Here is a 19151-nt window from a genome sequence, read left to right as displayed (position 1 = left end):
ATTCCAGTCTTGGCCTAACTATGAAGATATCTATAAAAAAATAATTGAAGTTGCCACATTTTTAGATTTGCCACGTTTTCCAGACATAACTGAAGACTGCTATCTTCATCCAAACATCTTGTGTATGAAATACTTGATGGAAGTCAATCTCCCTGGTAAGTGTGTGGTGTAGATAATGAGCAAGCTTTGACTTACTGAATTGTCATGAACAATATATTGCCTCTTCTCAAATCAGAAACTATTAGAGTCACCTGACAGGGTCCATAGTAACACGAAGCTTAATTTTAAAATCCTTTCTTAAAATATTTTGGACCATTTAAAATGGGTAAAAGGACACTGTTCAGAAATAATGAGTTCTATTTTGGTGTGAGGGATAAGTTTGAGAGAATATGTTCGGTTTTTACAGTAAGTTTGCTGAGTACAAGTAAAGTAACACGTGTTTCAGTATGTGTTATTAATTACCTAGGCACCCACTCCCCCCAGAAAAGCAGCACTTCTTCATTTGCATGAAGCATGATTATTACATAAAGAACTCTAATTTTAAAAATCCCAGAAGTTAATCTATGGTAACATTTTTGTTGTTCGCTAATATATTGCTATTTCCAGTCCCTAAAAGAAATGGAGTTCCAAGTCTGGTAGGATGAAACACAGAATGTGAAGACAGCCTTACTAGCTGTTGTTCACAATATACCAAGACACAGGTAACCCGAATGGAATCTGCCGATGGAATCCATTCTTGAATTTCTTGCTAAACTAGAAATGTGAGAAATGCAGGATTTCTATTCTTAACAGAAAATACAAACATGGTGTGACTATATTATTGCTTAAAAAATGTGATTGAATGTATTCTTAATAGGGGAGGAAAATACATATGTTATATGAAAAGAGCAATATGTAAAACTGTATGTATGGTATAATTTTAACTATAAACATAAATTGGAGTAACATATATACGCAAATGTAAATATTAAGTCTATACTTCTAAAATATTTTTTTAAAAAGGAAAAAAAAATTTTAACTTTTCAAATACAACATTTATTTATTTATTTATTTATTTATTTATTTATTTATTTATTTATTTATTTATTTATTTTGCGGTACACGGGCCTCTCACTGCTGTGGCCTCTCCCGTTGCGGAGCACAGGCTCCGGACGCGCAGGCTCAGCGGCCATGGTTCACGGGCCTAGCCGTTCCACAGCACGTGGGATCTTCCCGGGCTGGGGCACGAACCCGTGTCCCCTGCATCGGTAGGCGGACTCTCAACCACTGCACCACCAGGGAAGCCCCAAATACATCATTTATTAAGCTAAGGAATGTACGTCTCTGGTTAAGATTTCAGAAGTCACTAGCTATTTGATTAAGATTCCAGAATTTGGGGGCTTCCCTGGTGGCTCAGTGGTTAAGAATCCCCCTACCAATGCAGGGGACACGGGTTCGAGCCCTGGTCCGGGAAGATCCCACATGCCGCGGAGCAGCTGGGCCCTTGCTCCACAACTACTGAGCCTGTGCTCTAGAGCCCGTGCACCACAACTACTGAGCCTGAGAGCCACAACTACTGAGCCCGTGTGCCTATAGAGCCCGTGCTCCACAGCAGAGAAGCCACCGCAATGAGGAGCCTGCACATTGCAACCAAAAGTAGCCCCTGCTCACTGCAGCTAGAGAAGTGCCGTGCGCAGCAACGGAGACCCAATGCAGCAGCCAAAAATAAATCAATTTTTTTTAAAAAGACTCCAGAATTTGTAAAGTCTGATTTCTGCGCTTTGGCATGTTACATAGATCAGATTATTGTTTTGGATTTTGGTTTTTTTCATTTACTTTTTTGATGGTTCTTTCAAAATATGGAAGGCTCCTGTGTTCTCTCATATACTCCAAAATCCTGAGCTTATAATGGGAATGCTAAGATATGGAAGGAATACAAGGAATTACCAACACGTAACTGACACGGGCTGGGTTATGGAAAGTGTCTAGCTCACGTAGTTGCTGTTGGACAGAGATGAGGGTGGCAGTATTTTCTGACCAGTGTGTGTGATTTAATACTGTTTCTTACCTAACTCTTCCTGAGAGTAACAAGTAGAATTAAAACCATTATAATAGGCAGAGAGACACTACTAGCATCTGATATGTTTAAGTGCCTTTTTGGAGACTGTATTAAAAAGAACCAGGATAGAGAAATTTTACTTCTCACAAATTGTTCAATAGAAATAATTTGAAATATAGAAAAAAAAGTATACACAAATGTTATTGACCTCTTTATTTATACTGAAAAATTAGAAATAAATATCCAACAGAAAGGTAATGTTTAAGTAAACAATGTTGTTTTACATTGTGGAACATTATGCAGCTTTTAACATCATGTTTGTGAAGAGTTAAAACATGGCAAATGTTTATGTTATAATAAAAATGAAATGGGCCAAATTATAAAATTATATATAAGCATAGCTACATAAAATTAAAATATTCATTAAAATATTAGAAATAAATATACCAAAATATTGAAGTGCTATTTCTAAGCTATGGCAATGCCTTTTTTCCTTTCTTCTACCTTTATGTATCTTGTAAATGTCCTGTACTGAGTTTGTATTACTTAATTGTGGGGGGGAAACAACACACAAAATAGATCGACAGACTAACATGTAATAGTCCCTGCACCTTAGGATTTTGTTTTATTCATTAATTTATTTATTTTGGCTGCGTTGGGTCTTTGTTGCTGCTCGCGGACTTTCTCTAGTTGCGGCAAGTAGGGACTATTCTTCATTGCTGTGCGTGGGCTTCTCATTGCAGTGGCTTCTCTTGTTGTGGAGCACGGGCTCTAGGCACACGGGCTTCAGTATTTGTGGCTCTCAGGCTCAGTACTTGTGGCTCACGGACTCTAGAGCGCAGGCTCAGTAGTTGTGGCGTACGGGCTTAGTTGCTCCATGGCATGTGGGATCTTCCCAGACCAGGGCTCGAACCCGTATCCCCTGCATTGGCAGGCGGATTCTTAACCACTGCACCACCAGGGAAGTCCCTGCACCTTAAGATTTATATTGTAAAATGTGTCATTGATTGACAAAGCACCCATAAGATTATAAGAAGACCTCTAGAATATTGCCATTTTCAAAATTTAAAGTTTGCTCTCTACAGTACTATCAGTTCTATGGTGCTGTTGATCAAAAAGAAGAAACCCATGTATTTGGCCCTTTCCCAGAAAGCTAAAAGTGGTTTTAAGCATACTGGGGCAACAAATGCCCCTCCTCAGTGCCCTTATGTATGACAGTGTCGTCTCTGGAACTCGGTAGAAAGGTTTTGGCAAGCATGTCACACACACACCCTTACTGAGTAAGCACTGCCTCTTTGATGGCTTTGAGTGAACTCCAAACACATTTCTTAGTATTGTCCCTCATACTGGGACTGAGGAGCCTGCCAGAGAGAATTTCTGGCAGTTTTCACAATCAGTATATAATTTGTGGGGAACTTTATTACAGAGTTCCCAAAGTGCCTCCATCTATATTACCTCATTTGTGAAGGTGGGAAGGGTGGGCAGGTGGGTATTCTCATTTACAGATGAAACATAGGCAAACTGAGTGACACCTGGCTGGTAGATGGCTGAGTACATACTTAAATGCAGCCGTCCCATTCCAAAGCTAGTGTTCTTTCCACATAATGCTCCAGTTCAGAATCCTGTACTGCTTAGTTTTTCTCTGCTGTCCTGGCTTCCTTCCTCATAATTTCTTCCACTTGCTTTTTTATTACTCTGTACTTTTGGCATAAGAGAAAGTTTCAAGATAATTAATTTTAAATAAATAGGGGAGACAGTTTTCAAGAAATGCCATTCTTTATAGTAATAATTCTATATATAATAATATATATAATACTATATACTATATATAGTAATATATATGCTGTGTGTAATATTGTATATACTACTATAAAATTAAAGTATTGTATACTACATTAAGAGAATAGAATCAATAGGATATAATGACTGAATGCATGTAGGAGATTCAATACAATACAATCTATTATGCTCTTATAAATAATAGCCATTCTACTTGAATTTAATTAAAATAGAATATGGTACATCCTAGGTACTTAAATTAGTGAGTAAAGAAATTTGCTTAGTAATTTAGAGTTTTCAAAGTATATTCACTTGTGCTATCTTATTTAATGTTTATCCTCACCATAACCCATTTTACAAATTAAGAAACTGAGGTTAGGTGACTCTAATTTGGAGTTACAAAGCTAATGATTAGAAAGCCTAAATACATAGGCCGTAGATTTTCTGACTCCGAGTCCTACATTATTCAGCCTTGAATAATAGATGCGGTCTGTGCTGAGCATATAGTTTCTTTGGGAAAGCAGTGCAGCTGGTGAGATGCACATCAGGCTTCCAGTGTGCTAGCCAGGCTTCCTGCTGGTGAGTGAGTGCGTTTTTAGAGAAGCTCTTGGTCTTACAGGAGAGTTAGTTTCAGGTAAATGCAAATTGCTGTAGAAACACAGACAAGAAACATGGATGAAACAATAGAAAAACGATGTGTGGGGCTGTGCATTAGGTGGCAAGATGTGTCCTATAAATAGCAGATGTTTGGGGAAGTCAAAATAGGAGAAGATACTCCTTGCTAGCGTTCAACCATTAATTTTTCTATACAAATATCATTTCTTGGTTGATTTTAGTTACAAAATGTATGTCTCAGAGTTCTAGCATAGTATCATATTTTAAGATAAACTTATCTCATAGATATACACATTAGTATAGTCTAGTTAGCCAAAGAATTTAATTCACATTTTACTCTTTTATTCTTCAACAGATGAAATGCATGATTTAACCTGCCACGTGGTAAAAGTGACTGGAATGGGAGAAGTGGATTTTCTAACATTTGATCCTATAGCTAAAAAGGGAAAAACTGTTAAATATGATGTACAAGCTGTAGCTGTCATTGTAGTGGTATTGAAACTGCTCTTTTTATTGGATGACAATTTAGAATGGTAAGTGTATGTCAATTTTATGAGGAGAAAATTGTATTGCTTTTACCTAATTATTCAGAGTAAAGGAATCCATATGCTATATCTCAGTAGAAAATAGAGACTCTCAGGTGTTAATAGAACATTGACTAGTAGCAACAGTTACTTCGTACATAATATTTTGACTCAGCTAGTTGTGAGAGATTTCATTTTCCCTTAGTAGGTTGTTTGGATCATGTTTTCTTCCTATTTTTAGGTAGATACACGTGTTTCTCATTGCTCTACTGATTCCTGAGTTTTAAATCATCATACAAAATCCTAAAGAGTCATTTAGCACTTCATCTGTATACCTTTAGGCTTCTGGCACTATGTGTCTTCAAAGATTATTTTGGAAAGTAAAAGAATCTTAAAATGCCAACAGAGTGGCAGTATTTATAGTGTCTCCTTCCCTGTTTCAGTGATAGCTTCTCCATTAAAAGTTGGCATCAGTTTCAAGTACTGTTCTATACATTTCCTTCAGAAGAATTCAAAACTTAACTGTCTTCCAATAAATGATTTCTAAATAAATTGATTTGTTTATTTGTATCTCCAGGTCTTTGTCTAATATTGCTGAGAAATACAATGAAAAGAATGAAGAAGGTACTTACTTTTTTTATGAATCAAACTCAAAATGATTGTAAATGGTGGATTAAAAGATACAATAAACAGAGGGAAGAAACTTTGAGAAATATACACATACACATATACGTACACATATATACAAATTGTACCTTGTACCAGAATGTTTTATATGTATAATTATTTAATTATATCTCAAGGCTACTAAAAAACCTCACTGACTTCCTACTGTGTGTAAAGGCCAGCCTGCTTTTTAGTTCCCAGCTCCTACTCACTAGCCATACTAGACCATGAACCTACTGGCAGCTTTGTGAGTGTACCATCTATTCCAGTGCCTTCAACCTTTGCTCACATTGGTCCTTCTACCTGAAGTGTTCCTTCCTTCTTCCCCCCAACTCCTTCTATCCCTGGCAAGTCCATCTTCATGCTTCAAGACGCAACGTAAATGCCCGCTTCAGCCTCTCTTCACACCTACTCCCCAGCTCACCTCTTCCCAAACCAGAACCGATGACCCTGCCACAGCCACTCCTGTCCAGACTTCTCTTAGTTGTTTAAAACACTGAATTGGAACTAGCGGACTAAGCATTTCTATCCCTGTTAGGCTGCCAGTATTTGTACAGTGCCTGGAGTATCTGCCACAGTGACTGCTGTGTAAGTGACAGACAGGCAGACAAGTAGGTAGATTGCAGGCTTCTAGAGGGAGGGGCCATATCTTTTTTACTTTCTTTTTTGTAATGTATCTTTAATATCTAGCAGAGTGACTGGCCTAATATCCACTTAATAAAGTGTGGTAAATGCATGAATTCTTACATTCAATTCCAGTTTCTTAATGTTCTCACTAGGATTTATGTTCATTGTTTTATTTTTAATTTCAGCTTTTTTGAGGTATAAAATTTTCATATAAAATTGTAAGATATTTAAAGTGTACATTGTAGCAATTTGATGTGTTTGCATTGTGAAAGGATTCCCATGAAGTCAATTAACACATCCATCACCTCTAATATTTACCTTTTTGTATGTGTGAGAATACTTACGTTCTCTCTTAGTGCATTTCAGGTGTACAATATGGTATTACCTACTATAGTCACCGTGTTTTACATTAGAGCTTATTCATCTTACAGCTGAAAGTTTGTCTCCTTGTACCAATCTCGCCCTCTTTCCCGCACCCCTCAGCCCCTGGCGGCCACTTTTTTACTCTATTTCTATGAGTTTGACTTTTTTTTAAGATTCCACACATATGTTCATTGGTTTTAGGAGCTTAGATTTAATGGTGGCAATTAGTTTGTGTGTTCTTTCCAGAACATGTGCAGCATGCTTCTTTCTGCACATTGCTTCATGTTGGCTCCTACATAGAGTAAAAGGTTGGACAAGATGTTTTCTGACGGTAAAGGGCCTTCATAGACTGTGTAGACATTTAGAGTAAAGGGTGCTTTGACGTATTGTCTTCCCGTGACCCTCAAAATAAACCTACAGTGTCAGCAGGGCAGGGATTGTGGTCCCCATTCTCTCTGCTCCCTAGCTGTCCACTGTCCCCCTGCCTTCCCACATTACTGATGAGGAGTTTAAGAAGTTATGACTCACTTAAGGTCAAAGAACCTTGTGTTCTATTAATTGTTATAGTTTTCCTCCTTCCTTATAGCTTTTCTGGTAGTTGCCTGTCCTCTGTGGCTCTGTTGCTCTGTGGCCTACAAGGCCATAAGTAATGATTATATATTGGCCAGTTGAAAGATTTTTAACTAGACATTGAAGGTAGACTGTCTTCATTAGAGAATATATAAGAAATTCAGCCTCTCACTCAGCCATCCTCCTCCTGCCAACCTTCCTTCCTTCAGACTTCCTCGCTCTCTAAGCCGCTTTCCTGCTTTTCCTTGAATTTCATTTTTTTCCTCCCTACTCTTCCCATCTCCCCACATGGATTGAGTAAAAGAGTGAGGAGTGTAGTTTTATGCTTGACTATATATTCAATTCTGTTGTCTATCTCACCCTGACATCTTGAACACACACTCACTCCACCTGTCCAATGCAATCCACTTTCTTACTTATCTCTAGAGTCTTTGGATTTGGATTAGGATTAGGAAGAACAGAAATAGGAGCTGATGAAACTAGAAGTCTGGTGCCACTGCACACATATAGCCATCGTTTGTCCCTTAATTCATGTATTCCTAGACGTATTGGAGCACCACCCTGTGCCAGGCACTGTGCTGGGATTTGGGTCAGGAGGAAGAGGCCTGATTGTGTAGTCTTCTACATAAACAAAATATGTCCTCTGTTCTCAGGGGGGTGATAGTCAAATCTAGGAGAAACAGACATTTTTGGTTTTGGTATAATTTAGTTAGGGCCACAGTACAGGTAGGAACTCAGAGAAGGGAGTGACGGCAGGTTGCTCAGCTGTGGTGTTAGCATGGATACAGCAGCACCTCCCTCCGTAGTCTCCAAGGGCTGGTATATAAATGCTGAGTCACATCAGTGAGTGAAGACTCAGAGGAACAGTGTGTGTTATAATAATGTGACATATTTGGTTAATAATCATGGATTTCATTTCTTTCAGATAAGCCATGGTTTGATTTCAGAAAATGGTACCAAGTTATGAAGACAGCTGTTGATGAAAAAAAACAAAAATGGGAGGAAGCCAGGGCAAAGTATGTTATCTCTTCTAGTTTTAGATTTACCTACTTTATTTTCAAGTCTGTTACTTTACATTTGAAAGCTGAAGTTTCATCAGTTTAGACTCACCAGCATTGTGACATTTTTTCTAGAACTATTGACCCATCTATCCAAATTAACTTTTTTCTTCTTTCTATTACTATTAACTAAACTAATAATGTCCTTTTTTATTAATGTCCTTCTTCTGATCCGGGATCCAATCCAGGGTACCATATTGTCCTTAGTCTTCAACTGTTTATGATTCGCATGACTCTCTTCTGCATTTCTGATACTCCTCCCTCTTTCCTTTCTCAAAGTGGATCATCTCCCATCTATGCTTCCCAGTATTACAAAGATTACAAATGTCAGCCTGTGACATATGTAATTGGAATGTTCCCCCCAAATAAAGTTCCCTATAAAAATCAAAACAAAGGAAAGCAGAAAGAAAGTAGTATACTTAATTCAGTCAGTCTCACTGTTTGACTTTGAGCTCTCGTTCTGACGTAGGTCCATTGTGCTAGAGTGGAAAGAGCGTAGCGTTAGAGACAGTGCAGGGCTTGAATCCTGATTGTATTACAGCCAGCTGTTTGACTGTGGGCAAAGGACTTAAGTTCTTAGCCTCAGTGCACTAAAACATAGTTAGCTCATAAATTTTCAGAGACACTATCTTATGTAATATAGGGTACATTGCTATAGATCTCTGATTTGAACGGTTTTATATCTATTCTTAGAACTTGGAGTCTCTGTGAGACTTTGAAGAAAAAGTTAGCATCTCTCTAGTTTATGTAAATTTACAGTAGTACTCACTTGATCAAGTAATTTTATATCCCTTGAGAAAAGTCAGTGTTCCTCAAATTAGTTAAAATGATAATTCATTCAGCTCCAGTTTCCTCATCAATAAAATAAGGCTAGTAATGCCTGCTTTATACTCTAACTAACAACTAAATTTCAGTTTTTGCAGGCAGAATTAGATTATTTTTCCTCTAAATTTAAGAGAGCATTTAAACAGAGAAACAGACTTACAGGGATGAATAAAGTGCTGTGGGAGAGAGGACCCTTGCCGAAAAGGGGAGAAGATGAGCAGTTTCTTCCTGTTCAGGTTGGAAAATGATGAGGGAGAAGAGGTGGGAAGTGAACTTCTGAAAGCCGCGGGCCCCCGGGGAACTGGGTGGGCCCTTCCTCTTCCTTGTTGGAGAAGTCATTGGATCTCAGCAGGTAAAAGAGTAGCAGCAAGAACAGAAGGTTATCCTGTGTTTTTAGGTTGTCCTGGAGAATCAGCCATTGGACCTTCATTTTGGGGGCCAGCTGGGGTTGTCTTGACCGATACTGCGAGGCTAGGTATTCAGGGGCCATGCCACTTGGGCGTCTCAGTAGTGAATAGGCATTCATGAACTCAAACTGGGCAACAGCTTACACTTCAGACATAGCTATTAGAGCCCAAACTCATGTTGCAGTGCTACAATCAGTTGCACATCTAAGACTTCCTGACTTTTAGCTACTTTATGGGAGAATTTAGTGACCAAAGAAAGTACGTCTAGTATCAAAATGGCATTTTCCAGACAGACACCAGGCCCCAGGGAGGAGCTTGTCCAGGGGATCCATTACCAAGATCCTTCATAGAGTATGTGCTTTGGGCTGAGTGAGGTAACTTATGTAAGTCACTACTGACTGATGTGTGGGCACAGAGCCCCAATGCGTGCTGATTACCTGGCTTACCCTACCCCACCTCCATTGTTGACGTAAATTTCTAATTTTTCTCTCTGTTCTTCTGGACATCATCTTCCGTATTGTCAGATAGAAGTTACTAAGCATGGGTCCCTATGCATGGGATTATGAAAAACACTAATAAACAGTAGTTGAAAGCCTAAAAACCCCTTTGGAGACTGCTTTGATGACTTCCAGTTTCCATGGAGATGTTGAGAAGAACATGGAGGAAAATTTCAAAGCACTTGCCGAAAATCTTTGCAGCCTTTTAGGTTAGGCAAAAATTTTCTTAGATATGATACCAAAAGCATGATTCATAAAAGAAAAAAAAGATAAATTAGACTTCATCAGAAGAAAGAATTTCTGTTCTTCAAAAGACCCTGTTAAGAGAAGCTACAGGTTGGGAGAAAATATGTGTGAATCACATATCTGATAAAAGATTTGCATCTAGAATATATGAAGAATTATCATACAGTAAGAAAACAAACATTTCAGGTTTTTAAATGGGCAAAAGATTAAGTTCACACAAAAATCTATATATGAATATATGTAGATATATATACTTCATTCACAGTGGCCAAAAACTGGCAACAACCCAGATGCCCTTCAGCTGGTAAACAGATAAACAGTAGCATATCTGTAAAATGGAATACTATTCAGCAGTAAAAAGGAACAAACTTCTGATACATCCAGAAACACGAGTGAATCATAAATACAGTATGCTAATGAAAGACTCAAAAGGTTACATATGGTCTAATTTCACTTATATGACATTCTGGAAAAGGCTAAACTATAGGGACAGAAAAACAGATCAGTGGTTGTCTGAGATCAAGTTCAGCTGTGGGTATGGAGAGGGGTTGACTGAGAGATTTTTGGAGTGTGCAACTGTTCTGTAGATTAATTGTGGTGGTTACACAACTGTATGTGTTTATCCAAACTAGTGGAACTGTGCACTGAACAGGGTCAGTTTTTACTACATGTAAATTATACCTTAATTTCTAACAGTGGGGAAACAAGTCACGTGGGGAGACTGGACGAACAAAGCATACAGGGCTTTGTGGCATCCTGGAGAAAATGTTAGGACTTTGTAGTGGACCTCTGTTTTTTGTAGCTTTTGTAGTTTTGGGAAGAGGTAAACAAAGTAAAGTAAATTTTTAAAGAAGGACTATCTAAACAGTATTATTATTTTAGATCGCCCACTTATCCCATCTTCTGGGCATATGACCCCAAGGAAGTAAGAGTGCCTCCTTGACTATAGCATAATTGCCACCTGTATGGGCGTTTGTTATAAATACATAAGAAAATCTATCTAGATTAGGTATTCACAAGGAATTTTTAACAGTGGGTTTATCTAGGGAGTGGGATTAGACTGTTTAGGGAACTTCTTTATTATTAAGAGATTTTTTTACCTTGAGTATGTTGTCACTTATTATTTGATAAAATAAATAACAAAAAGATATTTGAAAGAATCACAAATGAGAAGCTCTCTGAATATTTTAAATGTGGTATGGTTCATTAAAATTTAGTTTACCCATAATTTTCAGGAAGACCATCACCTATTAACCATGATTACACCTCTACATCAGAAGGTGGGCACTTACAGTTAACTTTGTACAGGTTATCAGAATCAGAAGTACCACTACCTTCATCCCCAGCAGAAGGGCATTTGGCCAAAGACAGGGAGGAACAGTTATTTCTTAGGTGGCTCCACTTTATGAGAACAGATAGCAAGGGAATTTTATGGAAAAGGAAGCTGTTTCTGCATTTTATTTATTTATTTATTTATTTATTTATTTATTTATTTATTTTTGCGGTACGCGGGCCTCTCACTGTTGTGGCCTCTCCCGTTGCGGAGCACAGTCTCCGGACGTGCAGGCTCAGCGGCCATGGCTCACGGGCCCAGCCGCTCCACGGCATGTGGGATCTTTCTGGACTGGGACACGAACCCATGTCCCCTGCATCGGCAGGCGGACTCTCAACCACTGCGCCACCAGGGAAGCCCCTGTTTCTGCATTTTGATGTAATTAATCATTTCTTTGGGATCTTATGGCATCTGGGAGACTTTGGGGAGGAGCATATCTTTCTGTGACCTTGCTGCCTCCTTCAGTGCTACTTGCCTACTCCTAGGTCATAAGCTCTATACAGACATGTGTCAGTAGGTCATTCTAAGTCAGAGCTATTACACGGGGTATCACGAATTTCAGACACTGCTTTAGAGAAACTTCTCTGAAATGTGTTGAGGTCCATTTATTCTCCATTCTGCTCCAAATGTTTTTCTACCTTGTACAGGTATCTATGGAAAAGTGAAAAGCCACTCTACCACTCAGCGATTGACAGATCAGTGGTATATAAAAGAAGGGGTGAGCTGCATTTCCTCTTGTTAATGCCAAGTAACAATACAGTTGTAGAAAAGCTAAGTATCTTAACTTGAAAAGTAAATGCATATGTACTTTCTTCACTTCTTTAGGAAGTGTTCCAATGCACATCCAAAGAGACATCATCCTCTGCAAGAAATGTCCATAGGAATCTTATCTATTTATTTCAGGAACATTGCATTATTCAAAACAGAACTTAAGTTTCCACCAAAATCTAAAATGCCATATATCTATGACTTTCAGAACTCTTTATCTGGAGAACTGCCTTTAGGTTGTTTTGTTCATTCTTTTTTTTTTTTTAATTGTGATAAAATGTTTGTAACGTAAAATTCACCTTTTTAAAGCCTTTTTAAGTAGTTCCTTGACATCCTCATCCACTGTCAGTTTCCCCTAGTGTTATGCTCTTATATCGCCGTGGTGCATTTGTCAAAACCAAGAAACTAACATTGGTACCTTACTATCAAGTGAACTACAGACTTTATTCGTGATTTAACATTAGTTTTTATTTTATTCCTTTTCTTTTTTCCTTCATTTCCAGAAATGGTCGTGAGTCTACAAAAACAATTTAGCACACTGGTTGGTTCAACACCAACTGTTGAAAAACAAAGCCCTTCAAGTTTTCAGTTCAGCTGGACCGAAGAGGGCAGTGATAGAACTTGTTTCCATGGGCATAGCCTCCAGGGAGTCCTGAAGCAGAAAGGCCAGTCACTGATGACCAAGAATTCCCTCTATTGGCTGAGTACTCAGAAATTCTGTAAAAGGTATGTGATGCTCTTAGAAATGACAGGATAAAAAACATGATGAAACTTCTAGTTTGGCCTGAAGGAGTTGGCTGTAGTAAGAGCCAGATAGGTTATTTGTTGGAATTAGAAGGTGGTGAACTTAGAATCAAGACACTCAGAATTACACACTGAGTGTTGTTTAAGGGATGGGCGTGTTGACTAACCTCACGGTGATAATCATTTCACGATATACACGTGTCAAACCATCATGTCGGACTCCTTAAACTCACATACGTTGTATGTCAGTAATATATCAATAAAGCTGGAAGAAGTTTTAGATTATAAAGACTTTTCTGATTGTAACCTTATATTTTTATACTAATCTCATTCCCATATTGACATAGGAATTGTCTGTAAGGCACATTCCCATAGTTAAGAGGACGTGCTCGTGAATCCAGCTGTTCATATCCCAGCCCTGCCGCTCGCTCGTGTGGGCAGGTTATCTACCATCTCTACAGCTCTGTTGCCCTGATTGTAAACGCAGGGTATGGTACTGACCTTCCTCCCCTTCTCAAAACCTCTAGCAGCTCCCATCTCCTTCCGAGTAAAGTCAGGAGAGCCTGTGGGGCCGCCAGCCCCGCTCCTCTCTGCCCTCCCACTCCTCCGCATGCCACGCTCGCCGCGCAGTTTCACACCAGCCTCCTGGCCGCTCCTGGAGCTTGCCAGCCACACTCCCCGCGCAGGCCTTGGCACGTGTCGTACCTTCAGCCTGGAATGCTCTTCTGCCGTGTGTCTACAGAGGCTCACTTCCCTCAGGTTTTTGTTCAAATTTCACTTCCTCGGAGAGGCCTTTCTTAGCCATCCTGTCTAAAATATCACAGCTCTGCCCTCACACCCACACACACCTCATCACTCTCTAACCCCCCTGCCTATCTTTTTTCCTTATAGCTTTTGTCACTATTGAATGTATTATATTATTATATATATAACGTATTGTTATATATTTATTACATATTATTATATATTTATTTATATTATACATACACTGGAATGTCAGGTCCTTGAGTGCAGGGACTCTGTCTTATTTAATGAAAAATCTCAGAGACTAGGACAGTGCGTAGCACATAGTAGGTGCTCACCAAGTATTTGTTGAATGAATGAATGGAAAATAGAAGCTGCCTCATAGGGTTTTCATGAGAATTAAATGAGATGTATGGTGTCTGTCACATAGTAAATACTCGATAAATGATAACTATGATCATTTTTTTAAACAAAACTAATTTTCTGTTGAAGAGTTTAACTTCCGGAGTTGAGTATCAATCAAGATAAATAAAATGTAGAAAATACAGTAGAAGATACTAAAAGGAAGTTATCTGTATTAAAATTTACTGCTCAAAAAAACTTTAGCTGAGTCTAGAATGGTTAAGGAGTATAACTGTCTTAACAGCAACCACGAAAGGCCAGAATCCCAACCTTCGGTCAGCTCCGCATTTGGGGTGATACAGGCCTTTGAGCAGTCAGGGCAATGGCTTTTTTATAACTGACTCACTTTGTTATAAAGCAGAAACTAACACACCATTGTAAAGCAATTATACTCCAATAAAGATGTAAAAAAAAAAGATTTAAGTTTTCCTTGAGAAGAGGAGAAAAGGCTGTAGCCCTGTCCCGCGAGGGGCCCACACACAGGACCGGGCCTGTTAGGACGTGGCGTGCTGGTGCTGTTGTGTCTGCAGAGTCAGCCTGGGGAAGTTAGAGGGGAGCCTGTGTAGGGCGCGGCTGGATAGCCATTGCGCATGCGCTAAGTATGCCGCTAGGGCGCATGCACCTAATATGCTAATCAGGTTTTGAAGCAGTGGCCTATCCAAAGTCCGGCTTGCGAAATGCGATAACCATACGGACGAATCGGGGACTTACACGAGTCCTTAAGCCCTTATATAAGCAGACAGGCTCGAGTGTACGGGGTCTTCCTTCCATCCGCCCGAAGCCAAGCTGTACTCCAATAAAGTGTGATGCGAGAAGAATCTAGCGTGTGGTGTTTCGTCATTCTGCTGGTCAGAAGCGGCTCGCCGCAAGCCTGTACCCTACACTTCTCACGTCGCACGATCAGTGGACTTTTGGATATTCCTCATGGGTTTAATACTGTAATAAAAGATAGTTAGTTGGGGATTCCCTGGTGGCGCAGTGGTTGAGAGTCCGCCTGCCAATGCGGGGGACACGGGTTCGTGCCCCAGTCAGGGAAGATCCCACATGCCGCGGAGCGGCTGGGCCCGTGCGCCATGGCCGCTGAGTCGCTCCGCAACACGAGAGGCCACAACAGTGAGAGACCCGCGTACCGCAAAAAAAAAAAAAAAAGATAGTTAGTTACAAATAAATAGACCTTGGTATAGTCGGAGATGAAACAACCAAGATACTTTTCTCTGCAGGAATTACAAGGCTAAACACCAAACCATGTAGACGAATAATTTTATGATCCCATGATTTTATGCACCAAAACCATCCGTCGAATCACTTGCCTATTTAGACCATAGCCTAGAACCACAGAGTAAGCAAAAAAGGGTTCAGCTAACCTATCAAAAGGTCACTGAGTCCGTGACTAAAGCTTATACACTTTTCTCAGAAAGCTCACTCGGAGCCTACTCACTCTGCCTGGAGGTGTGTTTCTGTCAGGCTGAGTTGTCTGATTTCCAAATTCCTCATCATCAAAAGAAACGGAGTAGGCAGGAGACTGAGAGGTGTCTGCTGATAAGCATCTTGACAGCAAATATAAATGATATTCATTCGACAAACAATAGAGGAACCAGCATCAGAAGCAGAGGCAGACAAAAGAACTCAAATTACAGTGGGCTGAAGTTCATTCACGACCCACAATAGCTCCACAGAGCTAAATAAACCAGACCGCGTCTTGGCTTCAACACAGAGCATGTCCCCAAATTGTGTGCATCCTCTCTACCTGTATTTTCCAATATTTCCACAATAACAGTGGACAGGTTGTCCCAATATAATTTTAAAGGCTTTAACAAATATGCTGAATATGCTTTGCTTAATAATAACCACGTAATGTATAACTGAGTTTTAAAAGATTTCCATCCAAAATGGTCACAATGAAATGTTTCGATGCTTAAGAGAGCAGATCTTCAGCTACGTGGAGAATTTTGTTACACAGAAGGACTCATTTTTGTGGGTTCAGAAGAGACAAACATTGTACTAGGAAATAATTTAGAGAACACTCAGGCCTTGAGAACTAAGCAGAGAGCGGCTGCAAGAGCACTTCAGATACTCGAAGGTGTTTATCCTTCTTCGCTGAGGCGGAGCCAACAATCTTGATGAATTTAAATGGTTATATATCATATTTGGTTTTAGCACTTAAAACTTTAGGAAAATTTAAACTTTCTGAGTTTATGATAAGGAATGTAATCCTTAAAAGATATTGTTATTGATTCAACTTAGAAATAAAAAGTCTTACTGTAGCAGATACTCCGTATACCTTTTCTTAGCTTTCTGTTGTAAAAATAAAGTTTTCCTTATGGTCCCTAGGCAAGAGAACAATATTTTTACCCTTTTTGTTGGTAATATTTTGTCTGAAAGAATCTCTCTTAATATAGCTAAAATTAAAACTTAGAAAAGAAGAAAAGCAAGAGGGCACCATCAATGACTTATATTTGATTTTTCCATTAAATCAGTCAATGCACAGACAGTTGAGGCTTTTAAATTTCCTACTAGTGAACATAGTAGGGTATTAGCTTTTTTGTGTATTATTCAAATAGGCTTAAGATTTTAAGTGAAAATTTAAAAATCAATTTTAAAGGAATGTAGGGAAAGTGAACAATTTTGAGCCCTTACTGTGTGCCAACCATTGGTTAAGTGCTTCATATATTTTCTCATGCAATCCTCTTTTCCATCCTATGAGGTGGTACTGTTATTTTTTCCTATTTTTACAGATGAAAGAACCAAGAGTAGTTACCCATAGTCACAACTGATGTGTGGCAAACTTTGTGGTGCAAATAGAAACATTCCTTCAGGAATTTAGGGCCATATATGTTATATAAATCATAATATCTATATGTTTATATCCTCTGTGTACTGTTCACTTGTTTTTTAAAACTTTTTTTTATGGAAATTTTCAATTGCACTCAAAAGCAGAGAGCATGGTATCATGAACGCCCCTGTACCCGTAGCCACCCCACTTCAGCAGTTGACTACATGGCTAGACTTGCTTCCCCCATGCCCCAACTCCTTCACCCCTCTACTCCCAGATTATATGGAAGAAAATCCCATACACTGTAATTTTCTTAAATAAAACCATGATACCATTAATCAGACATAAAAACTAATAGTAATTCCTTAATCTCGTTAAACAGGCAGCCAATGTCTAGATTTTCCTGATTGTCATGTAATTTTTTTTTTTAATTTATTTTTTTGTGGTACGCGGGCCTCTCATCATTGTGGCCTCTCCCGTCGTGGAGCACAGGCTCCGGATGCGCAGGCTCAGCGGCCATGGCTCACGGACCCAGCTGCTCCGCGGCATGTGGGATCTTCCCAGACCAGGGCACGGACCCGTGTCCCCTGCATCGGCAGGCGGACTCTCAACCACTGTGCCACCAGGGAAGCCCACGTAATTTTTAAATAACTCAGAATCCAAGTAAAGTCCATACACTGCAGGTGGTAGAGATATCCCTTAAGTGCTTTAATTCATAAATTCCCCCTTTATCTCTTTTTTTTCCCCCTTGCAGTTTACTTATTGAGTAATCCAGGTCATGTGTCCTGTACAATTTCCCATAGTCTAGATTTTACTGATTACAGCCCATGATACCACTTAAGGTGTTCTCCTGTCCCCCTGCTTATACCTTGATATAGTTAGAGATTGATAGAGTTTGCAGTTTTAATTAGTGTTTTAGAGATTTTATGGTAGTGAGAGATTTGATCAGATTCAGGTTCTACTACTTTAAAATAAGCAAAATTGCTTTGTAAACTCTTCTTTCTATAATACATACAGAATTGCAACATACATTATTAAGCCTGGTGTCTTATTTTGGATGGGAGTTGGGGATTATTTTTTTTTCTTTCGTTTGTTTTAAAATATGTCCAGAATCTCTCCCTGTCTGCTTTTGTTTGTCTTGACCATGGTAAGAAGAGGGGGGCCCATCTGGAGTGGAACAAGTCATGAGACCAGGCTCTGTACCACCTGTGTCCCATGGCATGGTGGCCAGGGACAGTGCTGAAATCTTTTTCCTTTATAAAATTGAGGATTCCTTCCAAATTGTTCTGTTTTCTTCCAGCTCAGAGTACTATTTTAAGCCTAACCATATATATTTTTTAAGTTACTTGGGATGGATGCATACGTTTCTAAAAGACCTTTAAATGTAGTGTCTTCCTTTTTCTTCCCCTTCTAGCTATTGTAAGCATGTGACAACCTACGAAGAATCGAATTTTTCTCTGAGTTATCAGTTTATACTAAATCTCTTCTCCTTCTTGCTAAGAATAAAGACCTCCCTTCTCCATGAAGAAGTGAGCTTAATAGAAAAGAGACTTTTTAAAGCAAAATACAGTACAACAAAAAAGAAATCTTCAAGATCCAGGAAAGCAAGAAAATGTTGAGAAAAATGAAATGGAAACTTTCTGGGGAAAATATTTTAATAGTGACAGTAATGTCAAATTGTAATATGAGATTACAGAGAATGGTGAGAAATAGAATTTTGTTGCAAGCATGTGCATACATACAAATGTATGTATCAAACCGCTTATTAAAATGTATATTAGAAAACAGGTGGGCTTCCCTGGTGGCGCAGTGGTTGAGAGTCCGCCTGCCGATGCAGGGGACATGGATTCATGTCCCGGTCCGGGAAGATCCCACGTGCCGCGGAGCGGCTGGGCCCGTGAGCCATGGCCGCTGAGCCTGCGCGTCCGGAGCCTGTGCTCCGCAACGGGGGAGGCCACAACAGTGAGAGGCCCGCATACTGGAAAAAAAAAAAAGAAAACAGGTGAAATTTGTTTGAATTTATTTTTTAAATTATGAATGTTCTCATTGTTAAAATAATAATGTTGTATAAATGGTATCCAGGAGTTTGTATTCATTGTATTTTAAAGCTAAATTTTCTTTTTAAACTAGATCACTTCCTTAACTCTTTATTTCCCAGAATAAATCCCAGAT

At 39.2% G+C, this 19151-nt stretch overlaps 1 protein-coding gene across 2 annotated transcripts in view; it reads left to right on the top strand.

The window, feature by feature from the left end:
• The window catches only part of TAF1B (TATA-box binding protein associated factor, RNA polymerase I subunit B), a 56099-nt gene extending 37341 nt beyond the window's left edge, over window positions 1-18758 (top strand). The window contains exons 9-15 of one of the 2 annotated variants that reach the window (XM_024737710.1): window positions 8-155; window positions 4788-4965; window positions 5534-5580; window positions 8108-8198; window positions 12196-12266; window positions 12820-13042; window positions 18394-18758. In XM_024737710.1, the coding sequence (XP_024593478.1) occupies window positions 8-155; window positions 4788-4965; window positions 5534-5580; window positions 8108-8198; window positions 12196-12266; window positions 12820-13042; window positions 18394-18598 (963 nt within the window). In that variant the 3' untranslated portion in view covers window positions 18599-18758. Of the gene's footprint in view, window positions 1-7; window positions 156-4787; window positions 4966-5533; window positions 5581-8107; window positions 8199-12195; window positions 12267-12819; window positions 13043-18393 lie in introns of those variants that run through there. The other variant, XM_024737711.1, reaches the window with a different exon arrangement.
• Window positions 18759-19151: the final 393 nt, after the last annotated feature.

Source organism: Neophocaena asiaeorientalis, unplaced genomic scaffold, assembly GCF_003031525.2.
Source record: "Neophocaena asiaeorientalis asiaeorientalis breed wild unplaced genomic scaffold, Neophocaena_asiaeorientalis_V1.1 scaffold396, whole genome shotgun sequence".
Classification (NCBI taxonomy): Eukaryota; Metazoa; Chordata; class Mammalia; order Artiodactyla; family Phocoenidae; genus Neophocaena; species Neophocaena asiaeorientalis.
Note: the sequence above shows the minus strand (reverse complement) of the source record. Positions and strands in the feature narration are given on the sequence as shown.